General features: G+C 37.7%; 1 protein-coding gene across 4 annotated transcripts in view; it reads right to left on the bottom strand.

Moving 5' to 3' along the window:
• ZFAND3 (zinc finger AN1-type containing 3) overlaps positions 1 to 25,180 on the bottom strand; it is a 339,806-nt gene that overhangs the window by 61,093 nt on the left and 253,533 nt on the right. For all 4 annotated transcript variants that reach the window (XM_021099855.1, XM_021099854.1, XM_021099853.1 and 1 more), the window contains 2 exons: positions 22,687 to 22,869; positions 2,534 to 2,599 (listed from right to left, as the gene is read on the bottom strand). In XM_021099855.1, coding sequence (XP_020955514.1) covers positions 2,534 to 2,599; positions 22,687 to 22,869 — 249 coding nt within the window. The remainder of the gene's footprint in view (positions 1 to 2,533; positions 2,600 to 22,686; positions 22,870 to 25,180) is intronic.

Raw genomic sequence — 25,180 nt, 5'->3', positions numbered from 1 at the left:
AGTGCCTACTGTAATATTGCCATGCAACAAAGAATGTGATCAGCATAAAATCAGTTAATGACACTCGGTATGGCAATGCATTCTGGTACTTCTAATCTATTCCTTTTTGCCTAAAATAACTACTGATGCGTCATCAACACTTTTAATGATTGGCCGCTGTACAGACATAATCTTTAATGACAGGACTACAGCATAATAGCAGCTAGCATTACTGCAGATTATGTGAGCTTTATGTGTATCATTTCTTTTCTCACATCAACCTATGAGATTTATCACCTCATTTTACAGATTAAGAACAAATTTTGAGATGTTAACTTCCCATATTTTGTAAGTGGGAAGGATAGGATCTGAAACAAGATCTGTTTCTAGAATCCTATTTTAAAATCCTATTCTAAAAATCTTATTTTAAAACAGGCTGGAGTAGGTAGGGAGATGGCTCTCCAAATCTGTTTCTCTTTCTCCACATTTTATTCAGCGATATGCTTTGTACTGTCTGATTAGGAGTATAAATAATTATGGTAAAATGTGATAAGCAGTAACATGATGTAGTGGAAAAACAAGGGAGGCTTTAGAATCTGAGGGATGTGTGTTCAAGTCCTAACTCTATTACTTACTAGCAATATTACCCCTAGGAAATATATTTAACCTTCTGAGTAGTTTGCTTTGTTATCTGTAAAAGAAGAATAACCACCTTGCAGAATTGTGCTTAAGATTAAATGTGCATTATGTAAAAAGTACAATGAATGGTGCCTGGTCATGCAGTAAGCATGCATTAAGTGCTATTATTCTTTTTAGAAACAAAGAATGCATGGGGGCAGAAAGGGTGAAACAGATCTGCCAAGATGAAGGACACAAGTACACGATACCCAACTAGCTTCAGTGTCTAAGCTGAGTGCGCGAGGCCCTTTCCTAGATCTCTCAGGATGGCCACTGTGTTCAAGGCTCACCCCTTGACTGCTACCTGAACATGTCGTAATGCTAATGTAAACCCCTTCCTGAGGGCCAAGACTGGAAGGAAAAAGAAAAGACCAAAGTACACTGTATGAGTGAGGCAAAGGACCTGAAATCAAAGGGCTCTGAGTGTTTTCCGACATCAGACTGGAACAGGTGGGAAGATGGCTCTCGGACTTCCCACTGGCTAAGCAGGACAGTCTGTCTCACTCCAGGCACAGCTCCCTTCTATCTCAATCAGGAACTACCCAGGGGAGCTTGGGTACTGGGCACAGGAGGGCCGAGGGCATACCAGGACTATCTCACACATTCCAGCCTCAAACCCAGTCATTTGGAACAGAAAAATAAAATTATGGTCCTCAGAGTTCAATACCTGGCTGTTACTCTGAAGCTGCACAGGGACAGGCCTGTTTGAGGTTAATATCAAAACTACGACCATTTAAAGGGGCTGAGGTTGGAGTTTCCGTCGTGGCGCAGTGGTTAACGAATCTGACTAGGAACCATGAGGTTGAGGGTTCGGTCCCTGCCCTTGCTCAGTGGGTTAACAATCCAATGTTGCCGTGAGCTGTGGTGTAGGTTGGCAGTCGTGGCTCGGATCCCAAGTTGCTGTGGCTCTGGCGTAGGCTGGTGGCTACAGCTCTGATTCGACCCCTAGCCTGGGAACCTCCATATGCCGCGGGAGCAGCCCAAAGAAATAGCGAAAAGACAAAAAAAATAAAAAAATAAAAAAAATAAAAGAAAAGAAATAAAGGGGCTGAGGTTTCCGCGTAAGTATGTACACAGAGACCATCTGTGCTATTTCTGCTCGGGAGTTAAAGGGACTTTTTTAGTTATGAAAAAAACTTTGACTGTGACCTTTAGCAAAACAATGTAATTATTTTGACTCTTTCAAATATCATTAAGACACTTTAAAATAGCAGGCAGCACTAGTTTAAAAGGCAAATACTGTTGAAATAAGTTACAGGGTAAGAGAGTAATGGGCATTATGAGGGCTCTTTAGAGAGCTACAAGATTCATGACTTCATGCTTAATAAAAATGTCACAAATGCACAAAGATTTGGGGGGGGGACCTCCACATATCCAAAAAGAATTACTTCAGTATAGCCCCATAGCCTTAAGAGAAAAGAAAGAAAATAATTTTCTAAAACTGTTAGGATACTAACTGGTTAACATGATTATCTATACCACAATTTCTTTTGCCCTCCAGCCACCATTAATTAAATAATGTTTTCTAGCAGGTCTAAGACTTAGACAAATTAGCCACATGCTAGAAACTGGGCAATGATTTGCATCTTCTGTGTGGTTCAGGTCTTAATATTCTTCAGACTTTGGAAGTAGGTAAATTTTGATGTCCACCTTTTGCTTCCTGCTGCCAGCTTTAACTCAGTCAATCTGACCTTCAAAAGCACCACTGTGACCTCTGCTCACACTCTACTCCCAATACTAAGCACATAATCCATCACTTCACAAATGATGGAAGAAATTAGAGAGTACCCTGGCAAGGACACCACATTAAAACCAGTCGCTAATGCCTGTGAATAATTCAGGTAAGAATGAATCCAGATAAGAATGATGTACGTACCTGTACCACAGGATCTTTTGGTTGGTGTGATTAACGAGACATGAGCTGTATCTGTGCATGGCCCACCTAGAAACAGAAAGGCAAGCACATCAGTTAGGACATGGCCTCCGCATACCCACTGCTGCTGTCCTAAAGAGAAACCTAAAAAGGCAGCAATCAACCCACAAACATGCATAAGAAGAGGTAGTGGGAAAGATGGAGTTGCTGGTGGTAGTGGCAGGTTAATTCCTAGTTCAGCAATTCAGTCTCTAGATCCATACACTTTCAACACATTAACATGCTTTTCATAAAAAATAATAGAGTCTCACACACTGTTAAGACGTTAAAGGATAAAACTTTAACTAGAAATTTGATCCAGATTAGCATAAATTATCCGTAAGTTTTGGGAGATGACCTTTTCCACAGAGCAATAAACAAGAGTCTCCCTCTTAGATATAGCTCAGTAGTCACCCTATCTTTGAACTTACTGCAAAACTGGCCTTATTTAAGGGGGAGTGGGGTAGTTCCCTAAAGAACAAACTACTTGTCAAAAAAAATAAGGGTCAGTTTAATATTTAAAGACAGCATTGATGGGAGTTCTCATTGTGGCACAGTGGAAACAAATCCAACTAGGAACCATGAGGTTTTGGGTTCGATCCCCGGCCTCACTGAGTTAAGGATCCAGCATTGCCGTGAGCTGTGGGGTAGCTCACAGATGAGGCTCAGATCAGGTGTTGCTATGGCTGTGGTGTAGGCCGGCAGCTACAGCTCCGATTAGACCCCTGGCCTGGGAACCTCCATATGCCGAGGGTGCAGCCCTCAAAAGCAAAAAAAAAAAAGACAGCATTTCTGACCAAGGAAGAATATCCAGTATAATTATAAAAAGAAGATATGAAGAGGGCCTTAATGGAATCTTTGTGGGCCCAGGGATCTGATAGGTAGGTATAACTTCAGGGCAGGCAAGAGATGTAGTCAGTCAAAGGATGAAGGCTTGAAAAGCAATAATTTCATTCTGCAGAATCGGGACAAATTCTTGAGTTGATACTGATATACACTGCAACAGTCCCCATCAACTATGCTCTACCTTCTGAAATAGCAAGTTACTATATAAACATGAATACCGGTGATTCTTGACGTGCTCTGGAAGTGATGATCTTTAAGGAATAGGACACAGGCAAATGTTAGACATCTATTTTGAAAAGGCTCCCCAGGTGACTATAACTGGCAAAGGGTAACATGATTACTTAGCATAGCTGTGTATCACCTATGACAAGACTTCCATCGAAAAGGAAGGAGAGGATATCCCGTTGTGGCACAATGGGATTGGAAGCGTCCTGTGAGCACTGGGACATGGGTTCGACCCCCAGCCCAGCACAGGGTTAAGGATCTTGTGTTGCGGCAACTGCAGCTTAGTTCGCTGCAGCTCAGATCTGATCCCTGGCTCGGGAGCTCCATATGCCACAGGGTGGACAAAAAAAAGAAAAGGAAGGAAAAATGAAAGAGCTCAGAGATCTTTTCCTAGAGTGCATGCCACCAAGATCCATGGGTTTAGGAACCTAGAGAGCCCGCCTGAGAAATTCATTGTTAGTCTACTCTTTCCTATACTAAGGCCATAATAGCAGCAGATCTTGATAGTTGACTTGATAAGAAGAAATACAGGAGAAACAGGAAAAGGGAGGAAAACCAAGTACATTGTGTGGTCAATGTCAAAGGGCCTTAGCAAATATCTACTACGTGCCACCACAGGTTAGGCCCTTGGCTCAAGTAGCTTATCATCTTGTTAGAAAGACAAATTTTGTGTGTTTAAACAAAGAACAATACATGATGGCAATAAAGAGCTAGATGCAAAATGATCAAGTGCAAAGAATATGGAACAGGTAATAAACACTTAATGTAATCAGGAGAAACGATACTTATCACTGGCCAGCATCACCTGGAAATAATTCTCAAGAATTTGAAAATGAGGCAAGAATAAATAAAAAGAAAGACCAAAAGAGCAAGGCATTTCAATTCAAAAATTTTCTACAAGTGTCACATTCACCAGAGAAAGCTTAACATACTAAAATTCCAGAGGTCCAAATGCACATGCAAATAAGCAACATGGAGGAAAAAAATCAAGAACTAATACAGACCCTACAACCTCAAAACCCTCCAGGCATTACCTACTGTAGCTCTATAAAATGCTATAGCTTCTGCTTCCAGGGGGAGAGGTTTTTTTTTTGGTTTTCGTTATTGTTCAATGAAACATTTTTATTTGGGAAACATAAGTAGTTAAATCCTGCAACTACTCTCTACTTACTGAGTAATCCTGGGTAAGTGACAGTTTCACAAAATTGGAGATAGTAGAATTGCCCATAAGCTACAGTGTTAATGAATTCAATTGTACAAAAAGAATTCATAAATAATGAAGATCAGGAGTTCCCATCATAGCTCAGTGGTTAATGAACCCAGCTGGTATCAATGAGGACGCAGGTTCGATCCCTGCCTCACTCAGTGGGTTAAAGATCTGGTGTTGCTGTGATCCTGTGCTGCTGTGGCTGTGGCATAGGCCAGTGGCTACAGCTCCAATTAGACCTCTGGCCTGGGAACCTCCATATGCAGTGAGTGCTGCCCTAAATAAACAAAAGACCAAAAAAAAAAACCAACCAATCAAAAAAAAAAAAGTTCTACACTATGTACCTTCACTTTTTCTCCCTCCAGGTTTTATACATCCAAGAGTCAAGACCCACTTTGTCACCTACTCTTGGGTCATGACTGTATGGACAAAGGACACTTAACAGTGTTCATTAAGTGACCAGAACAAGCCACTTGACTGAATCAGAAAAGTAATGTACATTTTTTGAAACCCTTTTTATTGAGGTTTAACATACAGAGAATGGAATACTAGAAAGAAGTGCAAAATCTTAAGTATATACCCTGAAGTTTTTAACATATACACACTTGTGTAACAACCATCAGATAAAAATACTAGAACATTGCTGGAATCCAGAAAGTTCAAGAGAACATTTAAAAAAATACAGATTCCCAGATCCCACCTCTGAAAATTCTGATACAGTAGGTTGGGGTAGGCAAAGAAAGAGATTAGTATACATTCTTAAATTAGCTGAGCATGCTGTAAATATTAACCCTCCAGTTAGTTCCAATCCCTGATAATACTTTTAACTCCCAGCTCTATATATGGCCAAGATCACTGAGTTCACACAACATCATAAGCCACACAAAACAGGAGAGTCAATAACAGCTTAGCTACCAGAATACTCCTTTAAAAGGACATAGAAATAATTCATCCGGTAAAATTATAATAGAAGAGAGAAATTGGTTAAATCAAAAACCCTGAAGAAATTTGGCTGGGACTCATGAATTAACACTCTCATGTTTACAAATGCAATCTTTACCTCATCTGTAGGTTGAAAGTTTATCCTTCTGAAAATTCCTAGTGAATGAATTTCTGTAGGTTTTGGCAAATACGCAAATAACTTTAAGGCTACCTAGCATATCTCAACATGCATCACCATGAAAGTACTCTCCAGAGAGCTTGTTAAACTAACAACCCAATCCAATGTATTCACTACATTACAGTAAAATACAAATAGAACCATAGTTGAGCCAAAACAAATTGACAGCAGGAGTAACTGGCAGTGATAATATATCCCAGCCTTGATAATTGGACAATATTATAAACAGAGAGCTTGGAATTAAGTTTGGTCTGGCAGACTATAACCTATGAAACTCTTTAAAATCCAGAACAGATGTGCATGAGCACTGCACATATATTCTACACTAATTGTGCTGTCATATAAAATTCCTACACTCTCAAATAAAAGCAGTAGCCACAGGAGATTACAATATCTACCCTTACACAATTAATTGCAAATCAACTCTGTTAAAATGAATGCAAGAAATTAAAGGCCACTCAAGGGGAACCTTTTCAGATTTTTGTCCACAACAATAAAAATGCAATACAAGTCTCACGTGGGTATAGCAAACAAAGTAATTTTGAGAGCTGATGGTAAGGTTCAAAGTCAGGGCATCTGTTCCATCAAGGAATGGAGTTGGCTAATGCCTGAGAAAGGGGCTGGCATATGTAAACTCTCCTATTTTTGGCCTCTCTTCTTCTTCTTCCAAGCAGCAGGGTGGACAGAGAAAGATAAAGAAGCTTCTTTATGCCTGTGTTCAGGTTCTACCAGTGAATATAGTGATGGCTGTGTGTGTATGTGTGTGTATATGAATGAGAGATCAAGGTTGGGAAAATATATGCATTTCTAAGCATTGAATGATTGATACCATTACCCATTATCCTATATTAGCAGCAACTGTGAGTTTGGAACAATAAGTTTGAGGTTGTTAAATATTAAAAATAAAATCCTAAGTAAGGTTCCTTACTTAATATGTCAACTCTCCGGGAATTCTGAACCAGATGATTTCAAGATTAGCCAACCTGAACTTTCACCCAATCACTATGAGTGCCTTTTGCTTTCTTTTGCTAAAGTAAACCTGAATATGTGAATTTTTTCAAGGTTCTTCATTATCTGAAGATTTTTGATAACTATCATTTCTTTCATTGGATATGACATTCAGGACTTTTTCTTAAGTTTCAACAATTCAGAGTCTGAAATCTGCAAGTAAATAATGTCTGAGGTAGCTTGTGGTTTGTGACTAAGTCTGAATGCTCTATCTTGTCTTCTAGGGATGTTTCTATTCTTATATTAAAGGTGTCATACATAATGCAGCACTATGGATCACATTTGCAATTCCACATGAGAGCCATGAAATGAAATTCTTCAGTTGTATTCTCAACAACTAGAAATCTTTATAGCTTCTGCCATAGGGTAGTGGATTTTTTTAGGAGAATCAGTACTGATTTTAGCCCTGTAAAGTTGAAGACAGAGGTCAAATCTGCATACTAACTTCACTGTAACCTGCAAAACCAGAAGGACTGAATAAAATCCTATCAACTGTCAACATTCACATTTCAAGCCAAAGTGGCAGAAACCTTAAATTCTCTTTTTCAGCCTTCTATAGAGTTATTGAGCATGTCAAAAAACACTGAGCTAGCAATGCAGTAGTCAATCCAACTGACTGGTTGAAGACTACGACTCTGGAGAAAGAAGAGAACACAGGTGTGGAGGGCAGCTGCATTTATGCTGGCAATCATCTTAGGCACTCAAAAACTAAGCCTGAATAAACACAGAAAAATAGCATTTCTCCTTAACCTTGAAAATAGAGACCAACATTCTACTCAGAAAAGTTTTGTTAAAAGAGCTATGATGAGTGGTTATTTTTGGCTCCTGGTTCCACTAGCCCTCATTGGCTGCAATTACACCAAGTGCTAAGCCACATCAATTAGGAAAAATGGACTGTCAAGGAGTCAGTCAGCTAAAAATTGCCAGAAGCTTAATAATCAAACAAATATTCACTACCAGCTCTTTCATGGTAACTGTAAAACATTAATACACAAAAATAGCCATTCTTTTTGTAGATTTATAACACTTCAATATTCTTGCTTAATTAACATGACATTTACATAACAGTACCTAATTAATTTCCAACTAAAGGCACTGTGGGCTAATTAGAAATGCATCATCCTTTTTTAACCAGCTTGTCAATTCCACTCTATCATAATGTGTACATTGTTTATCTTTGCAACATCTCACTTTTCCAGGCTTGCTGTTCAAAAGGTGACTTTGGATCAGAGATTTAAGAGCTACAATTTTCCCTCCACTCTAGAGAGTCATAATACCTTAGAAAGTGCTTTCTGCTGAGGCATCTTTAAAAAAAATCTATGCAGGAGTTCCCGTTGTGGCGCAGTGGTTAACGAATCCGACTAGGAACCATGAGGTTGCGGGCTCGATCCCTGCTCAGTGGGTTAAGGACCTAGCGTTGCCGTGAGCTGTGGTGTAGGTCACAGATGTGGCCTGGATCCCACGTTGCTGTGGCTGTGGCGTAGGTCAGCAGGTACAGCTTTGATTAGACCCCTAGCCTGGGAACCTCCATATGCCACGGGAGCGGCCCTAGAAAAAAGCAAAAAGACAAAAAAAAGAAAAAAAAAATCTATGCAATGGAGATAGTGAAATGAAATAAACTACACTGTTTTCTGGTGTGGCCAAATCAAGAATGCAAAACTATCTTTTAAAAATATTCAAAGAATCTACATTTCTTTAGCAGTAGAACATTTCTTCTTTAAAAACCTTCAACACACACCAGAGAATAAAATAGTAAATGGTAATAAATGAGTATTAGGGACAGACCAGAATGCACCAGAAACAAGCCATCTCTTCAGAAAAGAAAACCCTATCCTCCAACTTTACCCTAAACCTGCAATTCATGAACTCTTTTAATCAGAAAGGACACATCTAATCTGTCTGCATAATTGAGTTTGAAAAGCACCATCGATTAAAAACAAGGATACATAAAGTTATAATGAAAGGGGATCTAAGTTTACAGAAAATCTTCAGCCCAGATACCAGCCTTCCCATTTCTCCAAATGAAACTTCCAAATTAAACCATTTATGAAGCTTGCTGCAGAATCTAAGTGTTAATCTCTCTGAAGTTCGAATCCTAACTCATTGCCTGATCTCCTAAACCATTTAGATCTAAATAAGGTATTCATGAGGATTTCCAAAGTGAGTAAGAAGCTGCTTCTGGTACCTCTCTGTTTTGTTCATTAAGGGCCTCTCAACAAAATTTCGTAAGTATTCCATCCCTTCTCCTCTAAATAATTATAGCTGGGCAGCTCTGCAGATATTAGTGTGTATATGTGTGTGCTTATTAGCCTATTTGCTCAACAGAAATAAAATTTAAAATTCTCCCACACCACCTTCCCCAGGGAACAAAATATAAGCAAAATGATACAGGACTGCTTTCCATGTGCCCAGCACTGACTCTCTTCTACTGGACAGCCCTACTGGGGCCAAGGGATGCATTTTGGAAGAAACACTCTCTCCTGACCCAGCAACAACTTTAATGGCATGAGCTTTAGGGTTAGTGGCAAAGTCTTACTCATCTTGGTACTCTAGCACACTAGGTGTTCAAAATATAATGACAACAATCCAGACCAGAATCAATTATTGAACATACATGGCTGTTCAGAAGGCAAATGAAAGTATTAATAGACAGTATGATTTTCACGACATGTTACATGTTAATCTAGCACAGCAGTTCTCAAAACATTTTGGTCTTCAGAACTTTTTTACACTTAAAAATTATTAAGGACATGAAAGAGCTTTTGTTTATGTGGGTTGTATCTATTGATATACCTTACCTGAAATTAAAACTGGAAAAAAAATTAATCTTCATTTAAAAAATCACGAAAATAATTACAAGTCAACATAAAAATACAGTTTTATGAAAAATAACTATAACTTTAAAAAAAGGTTTTTTTTGGTCTTTTGTCTTTTTAGGACCACGACTGCGGCACATGGAGGTTCGCAGGCCAGGGGTCTAATCAGAGCTACAGCTGCCAGCCTACACTACAGCCACAGCAATGCAGAATCCGAGCCGTGTCTGTGACCTACACCACAGCTCACAGCAACACCAGATCCTTAACCCACCGAGTGAGGCCAGGGATTGAACCCTCAACCTCACGGTTCCCAGTCAGATTTGTTTCCACTGTGCCACGACTGGAACTCCAACTATAACTTTTTTTAAAAAAAATGAACAGCAGCCTGGCTTAATGGAAGAAACCTGGATTTTCATATCTATATCCAATCTGTTAGAACATATTGCTTATATGAAGCATATGAAGAAAAAAAACACCCTCACACAGGCATATAATTAGAAAAGGAAGGACCTTGTGGAACCTCCTGAATGGGTCCTAGGGACCTCTAGGGGTTCTTAGGCTACACTTTGAGAACCACGGGTATAGCACAAAACAGGTTATAATTTCCAATCTCTCTGGACTTTATTCACATGCCAACTAATTTATTCCAGTTTTGCAGAGATCAATCAATGCACTAGTATAAATAGTAGTAAAAGGTTTGCCCATTCTCAACAAAACTGAGAGTGGAATAAACTCTACAGTTATCATTTCAACCCAGGACATTTTATTTATGCTACTTAGGTAGGAAGAGTAAAAACATGTTTCCTGGAACTCAAAGGATTCTGAGCGAGCAGTTAAATTTGTTTGATTTCAGTTTTTCAGATGCAACCTCTCACTAGAACCCTTATAACCAAAACAGAGCTGTATATTAATATGCTGGCAAACACCACCAATATTCCAAAAGCAAATAACCCTGAAATTCTAAGATGCTACCATCTTGAGGTTCAAATCTAGAAAGAATCCTTTTTTGAGAGGTCCAAATATCACCTGGCGAATGAAGTCAGTTCTATTTTCAGTCACTTTTGTTTCTCTCTGTGACAAAGCATATTTAATATGGATATGAAATCAGGAGCTGTCACTTCTCCAATTTAGACTTCAGTTCTGACTATTTGCAGGCTTAACTCAAATTTCTATATTTGCATTTCACCATCAACACAAGCATGAATCTCATAACAACATTAATGAAGAAACGACTCAGCATTAGAAGAGCTTTTATTTTCTGACATAGTTTAGCTACCAAGAGTGTTTGCTTAAATCTTGTTTTGTGTCAGTAACTGAAAGACTGCAGTGCCTTCCTCAGAAAGGGAAGTGACTTGTGCATGTTCTTAAGAGGCTCCAGAGAAAAATAGAAAAACGGGCTTATTTAGGCCAAATTTTGAACATAGGTGCCCTTCGTCCCTGACCCTTTGCTGAGCCTCTCCTATAAGGAGCTGTATCACAGTTGGCAACATGCTCAAAGTGGCAATGATTGAAAGGAAACTTAGTTAAACCTCCTTGTTTTACAGAAGCGAACACTAGCAGATCTTACTAATAGGATCTTTCTTGGCAAATAATAGTTGAAAATGCCACAATTTGAATTAAGAAGAAAAATTGACATTTTGGAATTTTAAAAATTCCTCACCAACATGACATCCTCTTGTTTATTAAATCTAAACACATATTTGATAGATCAAAAAGTGAAATGGTTTATAAGGCAACAGAATATATTAACACAAAGTGCAGTGATAGGTAGTCATTTTTTGGCAAGGGTAGCTCTGACTTTGCAGAGAAGTTCACAAACACCATTAAAATACATTAGCATTAAGCTTAAAATAACAACTTCTAACACACCCAAATAGACAGATGCCCCTATTATGATTTTTTTCAGCCAAACACTTCTGTCATAATAAAGCTTAGATTTAGTTTAAAATCAGTACAGTGTCACTTATTACCTGCATCTATACAAAATAAAAACAGTATGACAACTGCAAAAGGCTAAAAGCTATGTAAAGTGTGGTTGTTCACTGTGACCTTTATTTTCATAGCGAAGTATAAAGCATTTCATTTAATAAGAACATAAAAAAATCTGCATTTGCAAAGAGGGGGCAGTGATGCTGCTGCTTCCGAACCTAGGAGGAATATCAATAATCATATAATCTCATAAGTGCCTGAGGAAATCTTTATAGGAAACTAACATTTCAGATTTGCAGACTTCTTTAGGGATCTTCGAAAATAGGTGTTTAAAGTTTGGTAGTCTTCTCTGTTGCAAAAGAGAATCCTGAAGGGGATATTCGGGTGATAAAAGTATACCCACGAGCAAAAACTGATATTTCACTACAGGCAGGTGGCTATTTGCACAGTTAAAACAACAACGAAAGTTTCTCATTATTCTAAAAGCTCTGATAAAAGAGATGAATTGTCATCACAAGACAACCAAATTTCTTTTTCTTGTCTTTTCTAGGGTCACACCCATGGCCAGCCTACTCCAGAGCCACAGCAACGCTAGATCCAAGCCGCATCGGTGACCTACACCACAGCTCCCGGCAACAACGGATCCTTAACCCACTGAGCAAGGAGGGATCGAACCCACAACCTCATGGTTCCTAGTCAGATTCGTTAACCACTGAGCCACAATGGGAACTCCGACAACGAAATTTCAAAACCTGTTAGGGAAACTGAATGGCACAGGAAAAATAATGAAAGAATATTAAGCACCTGCTCAAAATGAGGTTCAGGCAATGAGAAGCCTCTCATTAATGTATCAAAACACATTAATAGGGTCTCAACAGTAAAAAACAAAAACAAAAAAACACAAAAACATTAGTAAACTTTTCTAGACATTTAAATCAGTAAGCATTTACTGTGTATGGTCTTGCTAGGTGCTTTGGGACAGAGCAAAGTAGAATAAAATGAAAATACTGCTAATTTGGGGGTTAACTTCCAATCACTACAGAGGGGATGACATTCTCAAGTCAGAGTAGTGACCAAGACAATATGCGATTAGGTTCAGGGAGGAAGCAAGCGTGGATGAAAGGGTTCTGAGGAGGGCTTCCAAGAGCATGAATAAACATGGTGATGTGAGTTGCCATGGTTTCTTCTGGGGACAATAAGGATCTGGTTTAGTTCAGAGCTGGGCATTCGTGCTAGGAAATACAGGCAGATTAAATACAAGGAGGTCCAGATTACATGGGGGAAGGAGGTCTTCTACAAAATTAAGAATCTGGATGATCAAATAGGTCGTGAGGGGTAAATGAGATGATTTCCATTTTTGTTTAACATTATACCAATGAGAGACAAGTTTCTTCATCTGACAAGTTTAACGGACTAGGACAAAATCAGAAGAACAGTCTAAAGATTATGATTGTAATCCTATGAAAGCACAATGGTGGCAGTAACAATTTCCCCTAGAGCTTTAATATTTTTCCACTGAGCTAACATTAGAAGACCATAAACAAAGACAAATTAGGAAATATAAACAACATCAGAGCAGTTAAGAATAAAATTTAGTTTGTGTACTTGGTAGAAAAATACTGTAAAAAGCACCTTCAATAGAAGAAATTTTTACAATAAAAGCATTATATTTAACTTTATTCCAATAAATTTAGAAATACAAATGAAACATGCTTTTATAATAATACAAAATGCCAAAATTCACTTTAAACGAGGCAGAAAATATAAACAGTTCAATATCAAATACCAGACCAATCAGTTTTGTACGTTCTTCACACTTTCAAAGAATATATACATAATGGCAGAACAAAAAGTTGTGTTGGGGCACAAGGCAAGATGAAAATCTTTCTGTGAAATTAATAGAAAGCTGATATCTACGCTAGACAGGAATATCATGCCACCACTATAAATACACACATACATACAGTTAATTCACTTATTTAAAAGGTACAAATTTTAAAATCAAATCATACTGAAAGAATAAAGTTTATTCAAGGAATGCAAAGACAGTTTAACATTGGAAGTCTATTAAATTAAGAGAGTACACATTAAAGGAGAAATCTATATGATCATTTCAATAGAAGCTGAAAACATTTTATAAAATTCAACATTCCTCTGATTAAAAATAACTTAGGGAGTTCCCACTGTGTCACTGCAGGTTAAGGATCCAGCATTGCCTCAGCTGTGGCGTAGGTCACAGCTATAGCTCTGATTCAATCCCTGGCCCAGGAACTTCCATATGCTGAGGGTGTGGCAAAAAAAAAAAAAAAAAGCAAACTATAAATAAAGTCTCTTAGTAAATAATATTGATAATAAACCTATAGAAAATACTATATTTATGTGTAAAATACTAATATATTTCACATGTATTAGAAATGAGAAGTTGGGAGTTCCCGTCGTGGCTCAGGGGTTAACGATCCGACTAGGAACCATGAGGTTGCGGGTCTGATCCCTGGCCTTCCTCAGTGGGTTAAGGATCCGGTGTTGCCATGAGCTGTGGTGTAGGTTGAAGATGCGGCTCTGATCCCGCATTGCTGTGGCTCTGGCGTAGGCAGGCGCTACAGCTCCAATTTGACCCCTAGCCTATGAACCTCCATATGCCGAAGGAGCAGCCCTAGAAATGGCAAAAAGACAAAAAAAAAAAAAAAAAAAGAAAAGAAATGAGAAGTAGGATCAGAGTTAGTAATGGAAAATATAAAGCTATATATTCAATGTAATCCCAATCTACAATCACGCTGTAATTTTTAATAGAATTCGATGAGATTTACCAAGAAAAGAAAATACTAAAAAAACAGCCAACAAAATTTAGAAAAAGGTAATCTAAGGGGGAACTAGCTCTATCAGATATCAATACACAGCACAAAGTTACCTTCCAGTCTCAGGAATATATAATTAGACCAATGGAACAAAATAAGAGTCTAAAAACAGATTTATGTTTATATAATAATAATAATGGAATTTTAAACCAGGTTTGAGATAACTGGTTACCCATCTGGAAAGATAATAAAAGTAAACCCCTATACCTCATTTCACATTCGAAATAAATTCAGATGGAGTCAAAAGCTGAATATAAACTATAAAACTTATAGAAAAATATTTTTATAACCCTGTGAGGGAGAAAGCACTCTGAAATACAAATCTAGAAGTCAAAAGACCAAGTCTTTGAATTTTATAGTTTGTAAATGTTCTAATGGAATGTAAGTAAGGCACCCAAATCCAAATTAAAAGTGACAAACCAGGAGAAAGTATCTGCAAGATATGTAACAAAGATTTATTATCCAGAATATGTAAGGAGCTCCTACAAATCAGTAAGAAAAAGATGCTAATAAAAAAACAAATAAGCAAAGAATACAAATAGGGAAATCACTGGAGACATAAATAGCTAATAAACATATGTAACTGTGCTCACTATCTCACTATCTTGAGATGTCAGGAAAATGCATGTTAGAAGGAGCTTTTATTTTGCCTGGTGCTCCCCCCACTCCAACAAAAAGAACATCTAACACTGGTAAAAGTATGGGGGGAAAAAAAGATCACTCAAATAAAGAGATACAGAAGAGTACAGTAGTAATGTCATTTTGGAAATTAATTTGGCAGTGTACATCAAAATTTTAAATATATTCTGACTTGTTAGTTCCTCTTCCACGTATTTATCATAAAAAAACCATGTATGTACCATTATTTATATATAAAAATGTTTAATTATGTGTTTACAGTAGTGAAATATCAGAAATAGCTTCAAAAGAAAAGAGAAAATAATAATAATACACAGCAGTTTAAAAAGAATTAGGCTGACCTCTATGTGCTGACCTAGAAAGATCTCTATATTGTTAAATAAAAAAGCAAGTTACACAACGTAGGTACAGTGTGCTCTCATTTGTATATTTATGTAAACATGTACATAACTGTATAGATAAAGAATATATATAATACAAAATGAATAAATAGTGGTTATCTTAGCAAAGAGCTGGAATTTGGTGGGGTAGAGACATTAAATGAGTATTTTCACCTCTTATTCTATATAAACCTGTATGTCTTTGCTTTACTTGTATACTTAAAAGAGAATTAAAACTTAAGAAGAAAAAAAGCCAGCAAAGAATAATATAAAAAAATCATGGTTTTTGCTTTTAATTTTAACTCTATTTTGACCAAAAAAAGAAAAAAAAAAAAAGATCGGAAGACACCTTAAGTGCCTGAACAAGCGCTTAAACATTGTGGAATAGAAATAATTTCCATAAGAAAACACTGCTAAACTGCTCAAGCTCTTTTCCATTTTGATAAGGATGCATTTAATGATCCTATTCATTGATTCCTGGTGAATCAATACAATATAGCATACAACTATACATTATCATACTGTACTGCAAAGTATCAATCTTTTTAGAACACAGCCCTAATAAAACAGCATGCTTTACAGAACCAGCTTCAAGATAAATAAATGCACTGGAAAAAAAAAAACCCTTTAAATTAAAATCAAAAGAGACATTTAAAGTTTCGGCATTCTTCATTACGGAAAGAATCTTCCACTTTGAGACTATTATACATCAGAAAAGCTCCATCTGTTGTATAATTATCTCTGATAAACGGCCTGATGCTCCAAGCTTCATTAGAGAAAAAGGAAGAGAAAGACACATACAGAGAGAACTGTAAATAAATCTCCTCACCATATTTCACTTAAAACCAGCCCAGCAGGAAGTCATAAAATATTTTTTAATTGGTAATATTTTCTAAATGTTCTACTAGAATAAGTCAGCCTGTTTTGCCCAATATTTGGTCTTCAAGTAGGCAGTCTGAAAAGGGAAAACTAGTTTCATTTAGAGATAGAGATTATTATGAATTTAATTGGTAAAAACAAAGTTCAGCCACTTGGTGGCAGTGATATTAATTTTTCAAGGGACAGATCTGTCAGACAGGGATGAAGCAGCAATGGGCAGCCAATGAAGCCCAATGCATGTTCAAAGACCCAAGGACATTTAAGCGAGGAAATGTGTTAAAACACACCACCATTTTACTTTTTAAATGCCTGAGGAAGTTAGGATATCCCCAGGAACCAGTTTCCAAGGAAACAATGGAATCTCTTTGTTCAACCAAATTAATTTAACCAAATTGCTCTCAAATTTCTATTTTGGGAATCACTGTCATATTAAAGGAAAATCCAGCCAGCACTTGGCAATGAAGCTTTTTATTCATTGAAAGTCTTCACTAACATTCCAGTTAGTAATGTTCTCAGTTTTTCTGTATATTTTATTTTGGCTACAACAAAAGCATCTCTTAGGTAGATGTAGTGAAGAACAGGAAAAAAAATTGAGCATTACAGATAAAATATTGCCTAGAACTGAGTTGTAGCTCTGTCAGGTGATTCAAAGCAGGTCACCATGCAAACCCATTCATCATCTGCAAAATAAGGCGGCGCCTATCTGCCCCACCTGTGTTGCACATTGTCAGGATGAGCCCAGAAAAACAATGTTTGTCAAAGTGTTTTGTAAAATTGAGCTTGACAAACTTTCTCTGAAAAGGACCACTGGGTCTCTGTAGCAACTGCCCAATTCTGCTGTTATCATGCAGAAGCAGTCACAGGCAACACATAAATGAATGAGAATGGCTGTGTTCAATAGAAATTGACTTATGAACACTGGAATTTGAATTTCAAATAATTTTCACATGTTGTAAAATTACTGTTCTTCTGATTTTCTTCATTTAAAATCATTCTTAGCTCATGGGCCATACAAAAACAGGTGATGGACCAATTTGGCCCATGGGTTATGTTTTGCCAATTTCTCTTGTACTGTTTTATATAAGTTTTGGTTGCTGTTTAATTCTGTGTATGTGCCTCTACTGAGCACAGAAGAGTGTTCTGTATGAGGTGGGCCCTCTCTGACTGCTATATTAAAATGTCACAATATTTGCAAACAAGCTCACTTCTTGCATTACTCTTTCCTAGTAGTGGGCATTGGATCCTTTCCTCTCCTGCCTAGAAAGAAGCAGACCAGCCAACTCTCCACCAACACCTTAACTTCATTCCAATATGTAGTGGGACTGGCTAAAAATCCAAAAACAAAAACAAAAACAAAAAACAACAACAACAACAACAACAAAAAAAAAAACAAAAAACACAAAACCTAAGTAGGCCTGCACATCCTAAGGCTCCCAAACAAGTCATATGAAGGAATGCCCAGGCCCTTAAGATCACAATAAGAAATCTGATTTATAGAAGACATAGAGAAAAGAGAATTTTTAAAAAATTATTTTAATGTCCAATCTGATTAAGACTCTGAATAAAGGTGATCAGTCATCTGCCCATCTGAAAATCACAACAAAACAACAAACAAGGTCTGGTATTCTATCCACAACCTGACACTGTGCTTTCTTTCTTCAAAAGTTGGCTCAAGAAACAAAGTATAAATCACACCTCACCCCCTTATGAAAAACTGGAAATTGGGAGAATAAACAGGTAGCAGCAAAAGCATTAAGAAATGTGTATTATTTTGTTCTTTTTAAGTGTTCGCACAACACTCTTTCCTCTGACTTTATTTGCATGCAACATCCTTTACACTATAAATCACTGCAGAGACGGCAGCTATAGATTGATACTGGAAAGCCAGATGCTCTGTGATCTGCAAGATAGAGTCATCCTGTGCCCCCATTTCCACCTCTGTGAAACAGATATGGTAACAGTACCCACTTACAGGGTATTATGAAGTTTGTGAAGCAGGTTAATACAGCTAAGCATGTAGAACAGTGCTACTTAATAAGTACTCTGATGATAGCTATGACCATATTTATAGCATTTACATGTTATGACAAGTCCATTGGTCACTATTAGAATGTTGTTTACTCTTGAAAGCGGTTCTTACAGTTAAAGTTCCACAGATTCTTTTGCAGATACACATAAGATGGGATAAGAAGAGACACGTGTATGTTCAAAGAAATACCACTTGAAGCTTTTAAGTATCTGCTTTATTTGACCTTCAGTCAAGGTATTTTAAGAAATTCTTTCAGATAAAATTTTGTCCTATTTTCTGCTTTACATACTCTCGTTAATAGTTCTTACTCTAATTGCAGTTTTTCAAAATAGCATTAATGCACCCAGACTCTCTCCACCCTTCTGTTCTTATGCGAATTTAACAGCAAAAAGTAGAAAGCAGGTGTAAGCGACATTCATTCTCTTGATTATTAGGAAAAGAGTAAAACCTTCCACAAGCCCCAAAGAAGACACAGTACTGCTGGTTCCACCCAATAATGGATCCACAACTACTGTCTAGTTTACACATTATGTAACACTTGAATTTGGAATCCCAAACCCATTTCCCAGCAATTTCCACACCCTACTTCTCTATAACTCTCTAAGGGAAGCTAAGAAGGAGCAACAGATGAAATTCTGGTCTCTTAAAGATGCTGTAGGATTAATATAAGCAATCCCTTGCTGGCTCTTCCTCTACCTTTCTTCTCTTAGGTCATGGTGGAAGAAATCTGCAAGGTGTCAACGGACCAGCCTAACTAATCTCACATGGGTCTTCAATTGATACTTGGCAATCACTTTATCTCCTGTTGATTTACAATACACCTAACTTATTGGCTTTAATGCCCCACCCACAGACCAGGCACACATCTCACTCTAGCACAGTTTTCAATCTAGCTGAGGTAGCAAAACCCACCTAAGAAAGCCTTTGCAAATGACACGCTTATTGACCACCGTTCTTCCTAGTGCCTCCCTTTCACCTTAAAATTCTTATGCACCTACCTATTTTGAAGAACAAGCCAAAATCTCAAGGAGAGACACATGTATTGAAAACGATAGAGACCCAATTTTATTCAATTCTGTATCCAGCATTTAACCTAGTGCTATTGAGCTAAGACTGCTAAGTGAATATACAAACCACTGAAATAGTTTATTAAATAGTTTATTTCAGTAATAAATCATATGAGCACCAAATCCAAATATCTCGTCAGTTTGGTTTTCTGCAGCACTTTCAGAGTGTTGAGGCAATACGCTATAGTGGTTGAAAGCACAGGCTCTGGAGCCAAACTGGTGGGCTGGAACATGAGCTACACTGAAGCAGGTGGGCTGAACCCTGGGCAGAAGTTACGGAACCATTCCATGCTTCAACTTCCTCATCTATAAAAATGGGGCTAATAAAAGCACCCACCTTCTGGGGTATTGTGAAAATTAAACGTTAGTACATGTAATGAGCTTAGAAGAGTGCTTAGAATATAGCCAAACACTTCATATATGAGTGAACATTTTCATTATTAATAAAGTCCATAATGTAAGTTGAAATTTGTTCCTTGACTTTTGTGATCTTGCCCACTAACATTCTTGCCTCTTTTCTGTCCTCTTCAGTTGCCTCCTCTGTTTTGGTTTTTCTCAAGGTTCCAAGCTCACTGCTTTTCTTTGTTCCTACCCTTGACAATCTCATTTAACCCCTAAGGGCTTTGCCCATCATCTGCACAAGGATGAAGACAACCCTGACTTCTCTCTCCTGAGCTCCAACTCAAAGTGCCCAGGTTGAACACTTATGTCATCACTACAGATAGCTCAGATTAGATCACATTTTAGAATGGTTTACAATAATGAGTTCCATAAGAATCAGGAAGTGAGATTAGCTTCTAAGAGTTTCACCTCAAGAGTTAAACACATAATGGTTGAAGGTAGTGATGTCACCAGAAAGAATGGATCTGAAACTAGTAGAAGGACACATGCTTAATCAGACTGAAAGTATTTATTTACATACCAAAAGAAAAAACTCGGCAGTCTACAGCAGCCTGGAATGGCAAGTTATGGAAACACAGAAGTGTTGTGTTCCAGGGGCTCCAGAGCTAGGACAGATCAAAGCCCAGGCCAGGAGGAGAAAAGGGTTATGAAGATGGAATTTTGTCATGAAGCAAGACCTCCCCGCTTTATGTACTTAAAGTGCACCTGACAATCAGCCTAACTCAATAATTTGAGTCTCCACATACCTTAATAACAGAGAAAGAAAGTGCTAACCTTGCCAACATGAATTTTTTCTATTCTCTGTGGCAGTTATATTTCACACTGGGAATTAAATGATTAAAAGCATGGATTCTGAAGCCAGATGCCTGAATTTGAGTCCTGGTTCTGATATCTATTAGTTTGCTACCAGAGGCAAATTACCTGATCTCCTTGTGCCTGATAATGACAGTATTTACACCTCAATGAGTTGTCATGAGGAATAAAAGAGAAACATAAGACAATGTCTTGCACATAAAGTAACTCAATAAAAGGCAGCTGTTATCTCAGTCTCTGTCCTATTTGGGCTGCTCAAGCTGTTTTCCTGTGGCCTGATCCTGTATGTGCAGATCCTTCAGATGCAATTCCATAAGATGAGATCCTAACCAGCTCCAGCCTTTCCCTTAGACTAGGAGTTTGTAACCACAGAGAGCTTTAGAAAAATTTTATTCAAAATTGAGTATAAATGGATGGTAGGTTATTTTTCTAACAGGGCCATAGCTTTCATCAATTCCTAAATAAGTGCATAAGCCCAGATAGTTTTTTTTAAAACAAAGCAAAACCTATTGCCTCAACATTATCATTACTACTCTCGTTTTCCTCCTCTTCATTTCTACACCTTCCCCTAGATCTCTATACAATAGGTTACAGTATTTTAAAAATTCTCTCACTTCGATGTTATTCCAGCATAATTTTTTTGCAACACTGTTGTCAACACCACTTTTTCCAGTAAACCAACACCCTTCCTTCAACAGTCAATGTCTTTAATACATAAGAAGGACCATTAAAATGGGTGCACATAACCATGTATCAGGGTTTCTAAACCTTGGTGTAATGGACATATCAGGCTGGGTAATTCCCTGTTGTAGAGGGCTGTCTTGATACAGTGCAGGATGTTCACAGCATTGAAGGGAGCAAGAGAGGCAAAATCACACCTGGTTGAAAACCAATGATATTTAATTTCATCTCCTAAATAGTAAATTCTTTGAGAATATGGACTATGGCCTTTTTTTACTTTACAGGGACTGTTTTACTTTTATATTCTCATTTTATCTAGTACAGTGGTTTAGGTTTAGATAAATATCTGTTCTCTACTAATCTTTTCCAAAGTTAGTAGATAGAACATTCTAGCCTATCACATTCTAAGGGTTTCTAGATATTCATTAAATTTGAAACACCAAATTTCAACCTGTTAAGTAAAGCTTCTAAAAGGTTAAAACTGCTATGTCGTAACAACACTATAATTTTCAACCAACTCTGTCAGTTATAGTTGTATCCTAAAGGAAATGGTTATAGCATTATAAAGATTAAGTGAACAGTGGACTTCCATATCATATATATGATCATAATATCCTACCTACCACTGAGGACTCACAGAAAAGTAACAGAGACCATTTCCTCCTCCCTTCAAATACTCAATGTTCTATGAAGTGTTTACAGTGTTATCTTGGTTAACTGCCTAGAAACATTCAAGGCTCAGTTAGTGGCAGAAGTAAGGCTTCAATCCAAGGTGCTTAAATCAGGGTAAGTTCCCCAGACCAGTGGTTCTCAATTCTTGCCACACATTAGAATTTTCTGAAGAATTAAAAAGAACAGATCATTGATCTGATCCCTCCAGATCAATTAAATTAGACTCAGGGAACGATAGTGAAGATTAAAAATTTTTTTTTTAAATCCCCAGTGGATTCTAATTTACAGCCAGAGCTGGGAACAACTGCCCTAGACTGGTTCAAAACCTCATGTGCCTTGACAGTTAACATAAAAGGCTATCTTTTAAGAAACTCAAGCTCGGTGGAAGACTAAAACATTCTCTATCTTGCTTACTTGGGGCTAGATGTCCACACTTAATGCTGAATTAAAAGAGCTGCTATCCTTTTTCTGGAATGAGCCATTACCTCATGAGGAACTCATGATTCTCAGGCTGCTTTCTCTACCAGTTCACAGGATCTGGGTACTTACACTCCTCTTTACTTGGTGAAGTTACATTCAGTTCTGTCGGAAGCGGTTGCTGGCTGGAACTAAGAGTTGGTGTGGTTATCGAGGTATTGTTGTTGTCACTGGTGGTCTCTTCAGAAAACAAATCTGATTGGCTGTTACTTGTACTTGGAGTGGAATCATCGTCTGGTTGTTTCTTTTGAAAATCTGAAGAGAAGAAGTGAGAAAACCAGCTTAAGAGTTCATAATCACCTTGGGTATTAGAAAACAATGAAAGTTAATATAAAAATTACAACAAGTGGAAGTAAAATATTGGTCAAAAACATATGCTTGGCGGAGGGTAACTGAGTTAAAGATTTCAGATGAATGGGAGACATGCTGATTTTAATGTAAGACTTTTTGTTGTTGTTGTTGTTGTTGTTGTTGTTGCTATTTCTTGGGCCGCTCCTGCGGCATATGGAGGTTCCCAGGCTAGGGGTTGAATCGGAGCTGTAGCCACCGGCCTACGCCAGAGCCACAGCAACGCGGGATCCGAGCCGCGTCTGCAACCTACACCACAGCTCACGGCAACGCCGGATCGTTAACCCACTGAGCAAGGGCAGGGATCGAACCCGCAACCTCATGGTTCCTAGTCGGATTCGTTAACCACTGCGCCACGACGGGAACTCCTAATGTAAGACTTTGCAAAGCCAAATGCACGTTAAAATTTGGGGGGGGGGGGTAATCAGAGGTAAAAGGAATAAAGAAAAGTTGTGCAAACCAATACAGGTAAGAAGGAAAAAAAAACAGAAGAGAAAAAAGGGAAAATAGAAAAACACAGTAAGATGGCAGAAATAAGAATAAATACATCAATAGTAGTAATAAGTAAAGAGACTAAACTTAGCAGGTAAAAAGAAAATTAATGCTCAACATCACTAATTATTAGAGTAATGCAAATCAAAACTACAATGAGGTACCACCTCGCACTGGTCAGAATGGCCATTATTAATAACTCTACAAATCTGGAGAAAAGAGAACTCTCCCCACACTGTTGTTGGGAATGTAAATTGGTACAGTATTGGCACACTATGAAGGTTCCTCAGAAAACTAAATATAGAGCTACCATATGATCCTGCAGTCCCACTCCTGGGCATAAATCCAGACAAAACTACAATTCAAAAAGATACATGCACCATATGTTCACAACAGCACTGTTCACAATAGCCAAGACATGAAAATAACCTAAATGTCCATCAACAGATGAATGGATTAAGAGGTTGTTGTACATATATATACAGTGGAATACTACTCAGCCATAAAAAGAATGAATTAATGTCATTTGCAGCAATATGGATGCAACTAGAGATTCTCATACTAAGTAAGGAAGAAAGAAAAAGACAAATACCATATAATATCACTTTATATGTGGAATCTAAAATATAGCACAAATGAACCTATCTACAAAAGAGAAACAGATTCACAGACATGGAGAACAGACCTGTGGTTGCCAAAGAGGAGTGGGGAGAGAGTGGTATGGACTGGGAGTTTCAGGTTAGTAGACACAAACTATTACACTTAGACTGGATGGGCAATGGGGTCCTACTGTATAAAACAGGGAATTGTGTCCAGTCTCTTCAGAGAGTACATGATGGGGGATGACTTGAGAAAAATACTGTGTGTGTGTGTGTGTGTGTGTGTGTGTGTGTGTGTGTGTGTGTGTGTGTGTATGACTGGGTTACTTTGTACAGCAGAAACTGACAGAACACTGTACATCGACTATAATAAAAAAAAATTATTTAAAGAAGGAACAGAAAACTAAAAAAGAAAATTGAGACCGAATAAACAAAGTCTTATTTTTTATGCAGTTTCCAAGAGACATATTAAAAACATACACATGAGAGGAAAATTTTAAAGTATATAAACAAAATACCAGCAATACAAATGATTAAAAAAGCCAGTAATAGCTACAGAACTGCTGAGAGACACAGACTTTAGAGTAAAAAGCATTATTAGAGATATAAAGGATCATTATATAATAGTAAAAAAAAAAAATTACCAGAAACATAAAACAATTCTAAATCTGTATACACCCAATAACAAAGCCTCAAAATATGTCAAGCAAAAAAAATGTATCTATGGGAAAATGACAATTAGATAATGAATTATTTTCAAACACACGTGCAATATTTACAAAAATGGCCTGAAACCTGGATAAACTATGACCACACATTAGGCTATAAAGCAAAAGTCTCAACAGATACCAAAGAATTAGTAAGATACAGATTATTAACTGACCATAGAGCAATTAAATTAAAAATTGGTAACAGGAGTTCCCTTCGTGGCACAGTGGTTAACGAATCTGACTGGGAACCATGAGGTTGCGGGTTCGGTCCCTGCCCTTGCTCAGTGGGTTAACAATCCGGTATTGCCATGAGCTGTGGTGTAGGTTGCAGACGCGGCTTGGATCCAGCGTTGCTGTGGCTCTGGCACAGGCCGGGAGCTGCAGAACCGATTCGACCCCTAGCCTGAAAACCTCCAT

The sequence above is a fragment of the Sus scrofa genome, chromosome 7 (assembly GCF_000003025.6).
Source record: "Sus scrofa isolate TJ Tabasco breed Duroc chromosome 7, Sscrofa11.1, whole genome shotgun sequence".
NCBI classification, from domain to species: Eukaryota; Metazoa; Chordata; class Mammalia; order Artiodactyla; family Suidae; genus Sus; species Sus scrofa.
The sequence above is the reverse complement of the archived record's forward strand: the minus strand, read 5'-3'. Positions and strand labels throughout refer to the sequence as shown.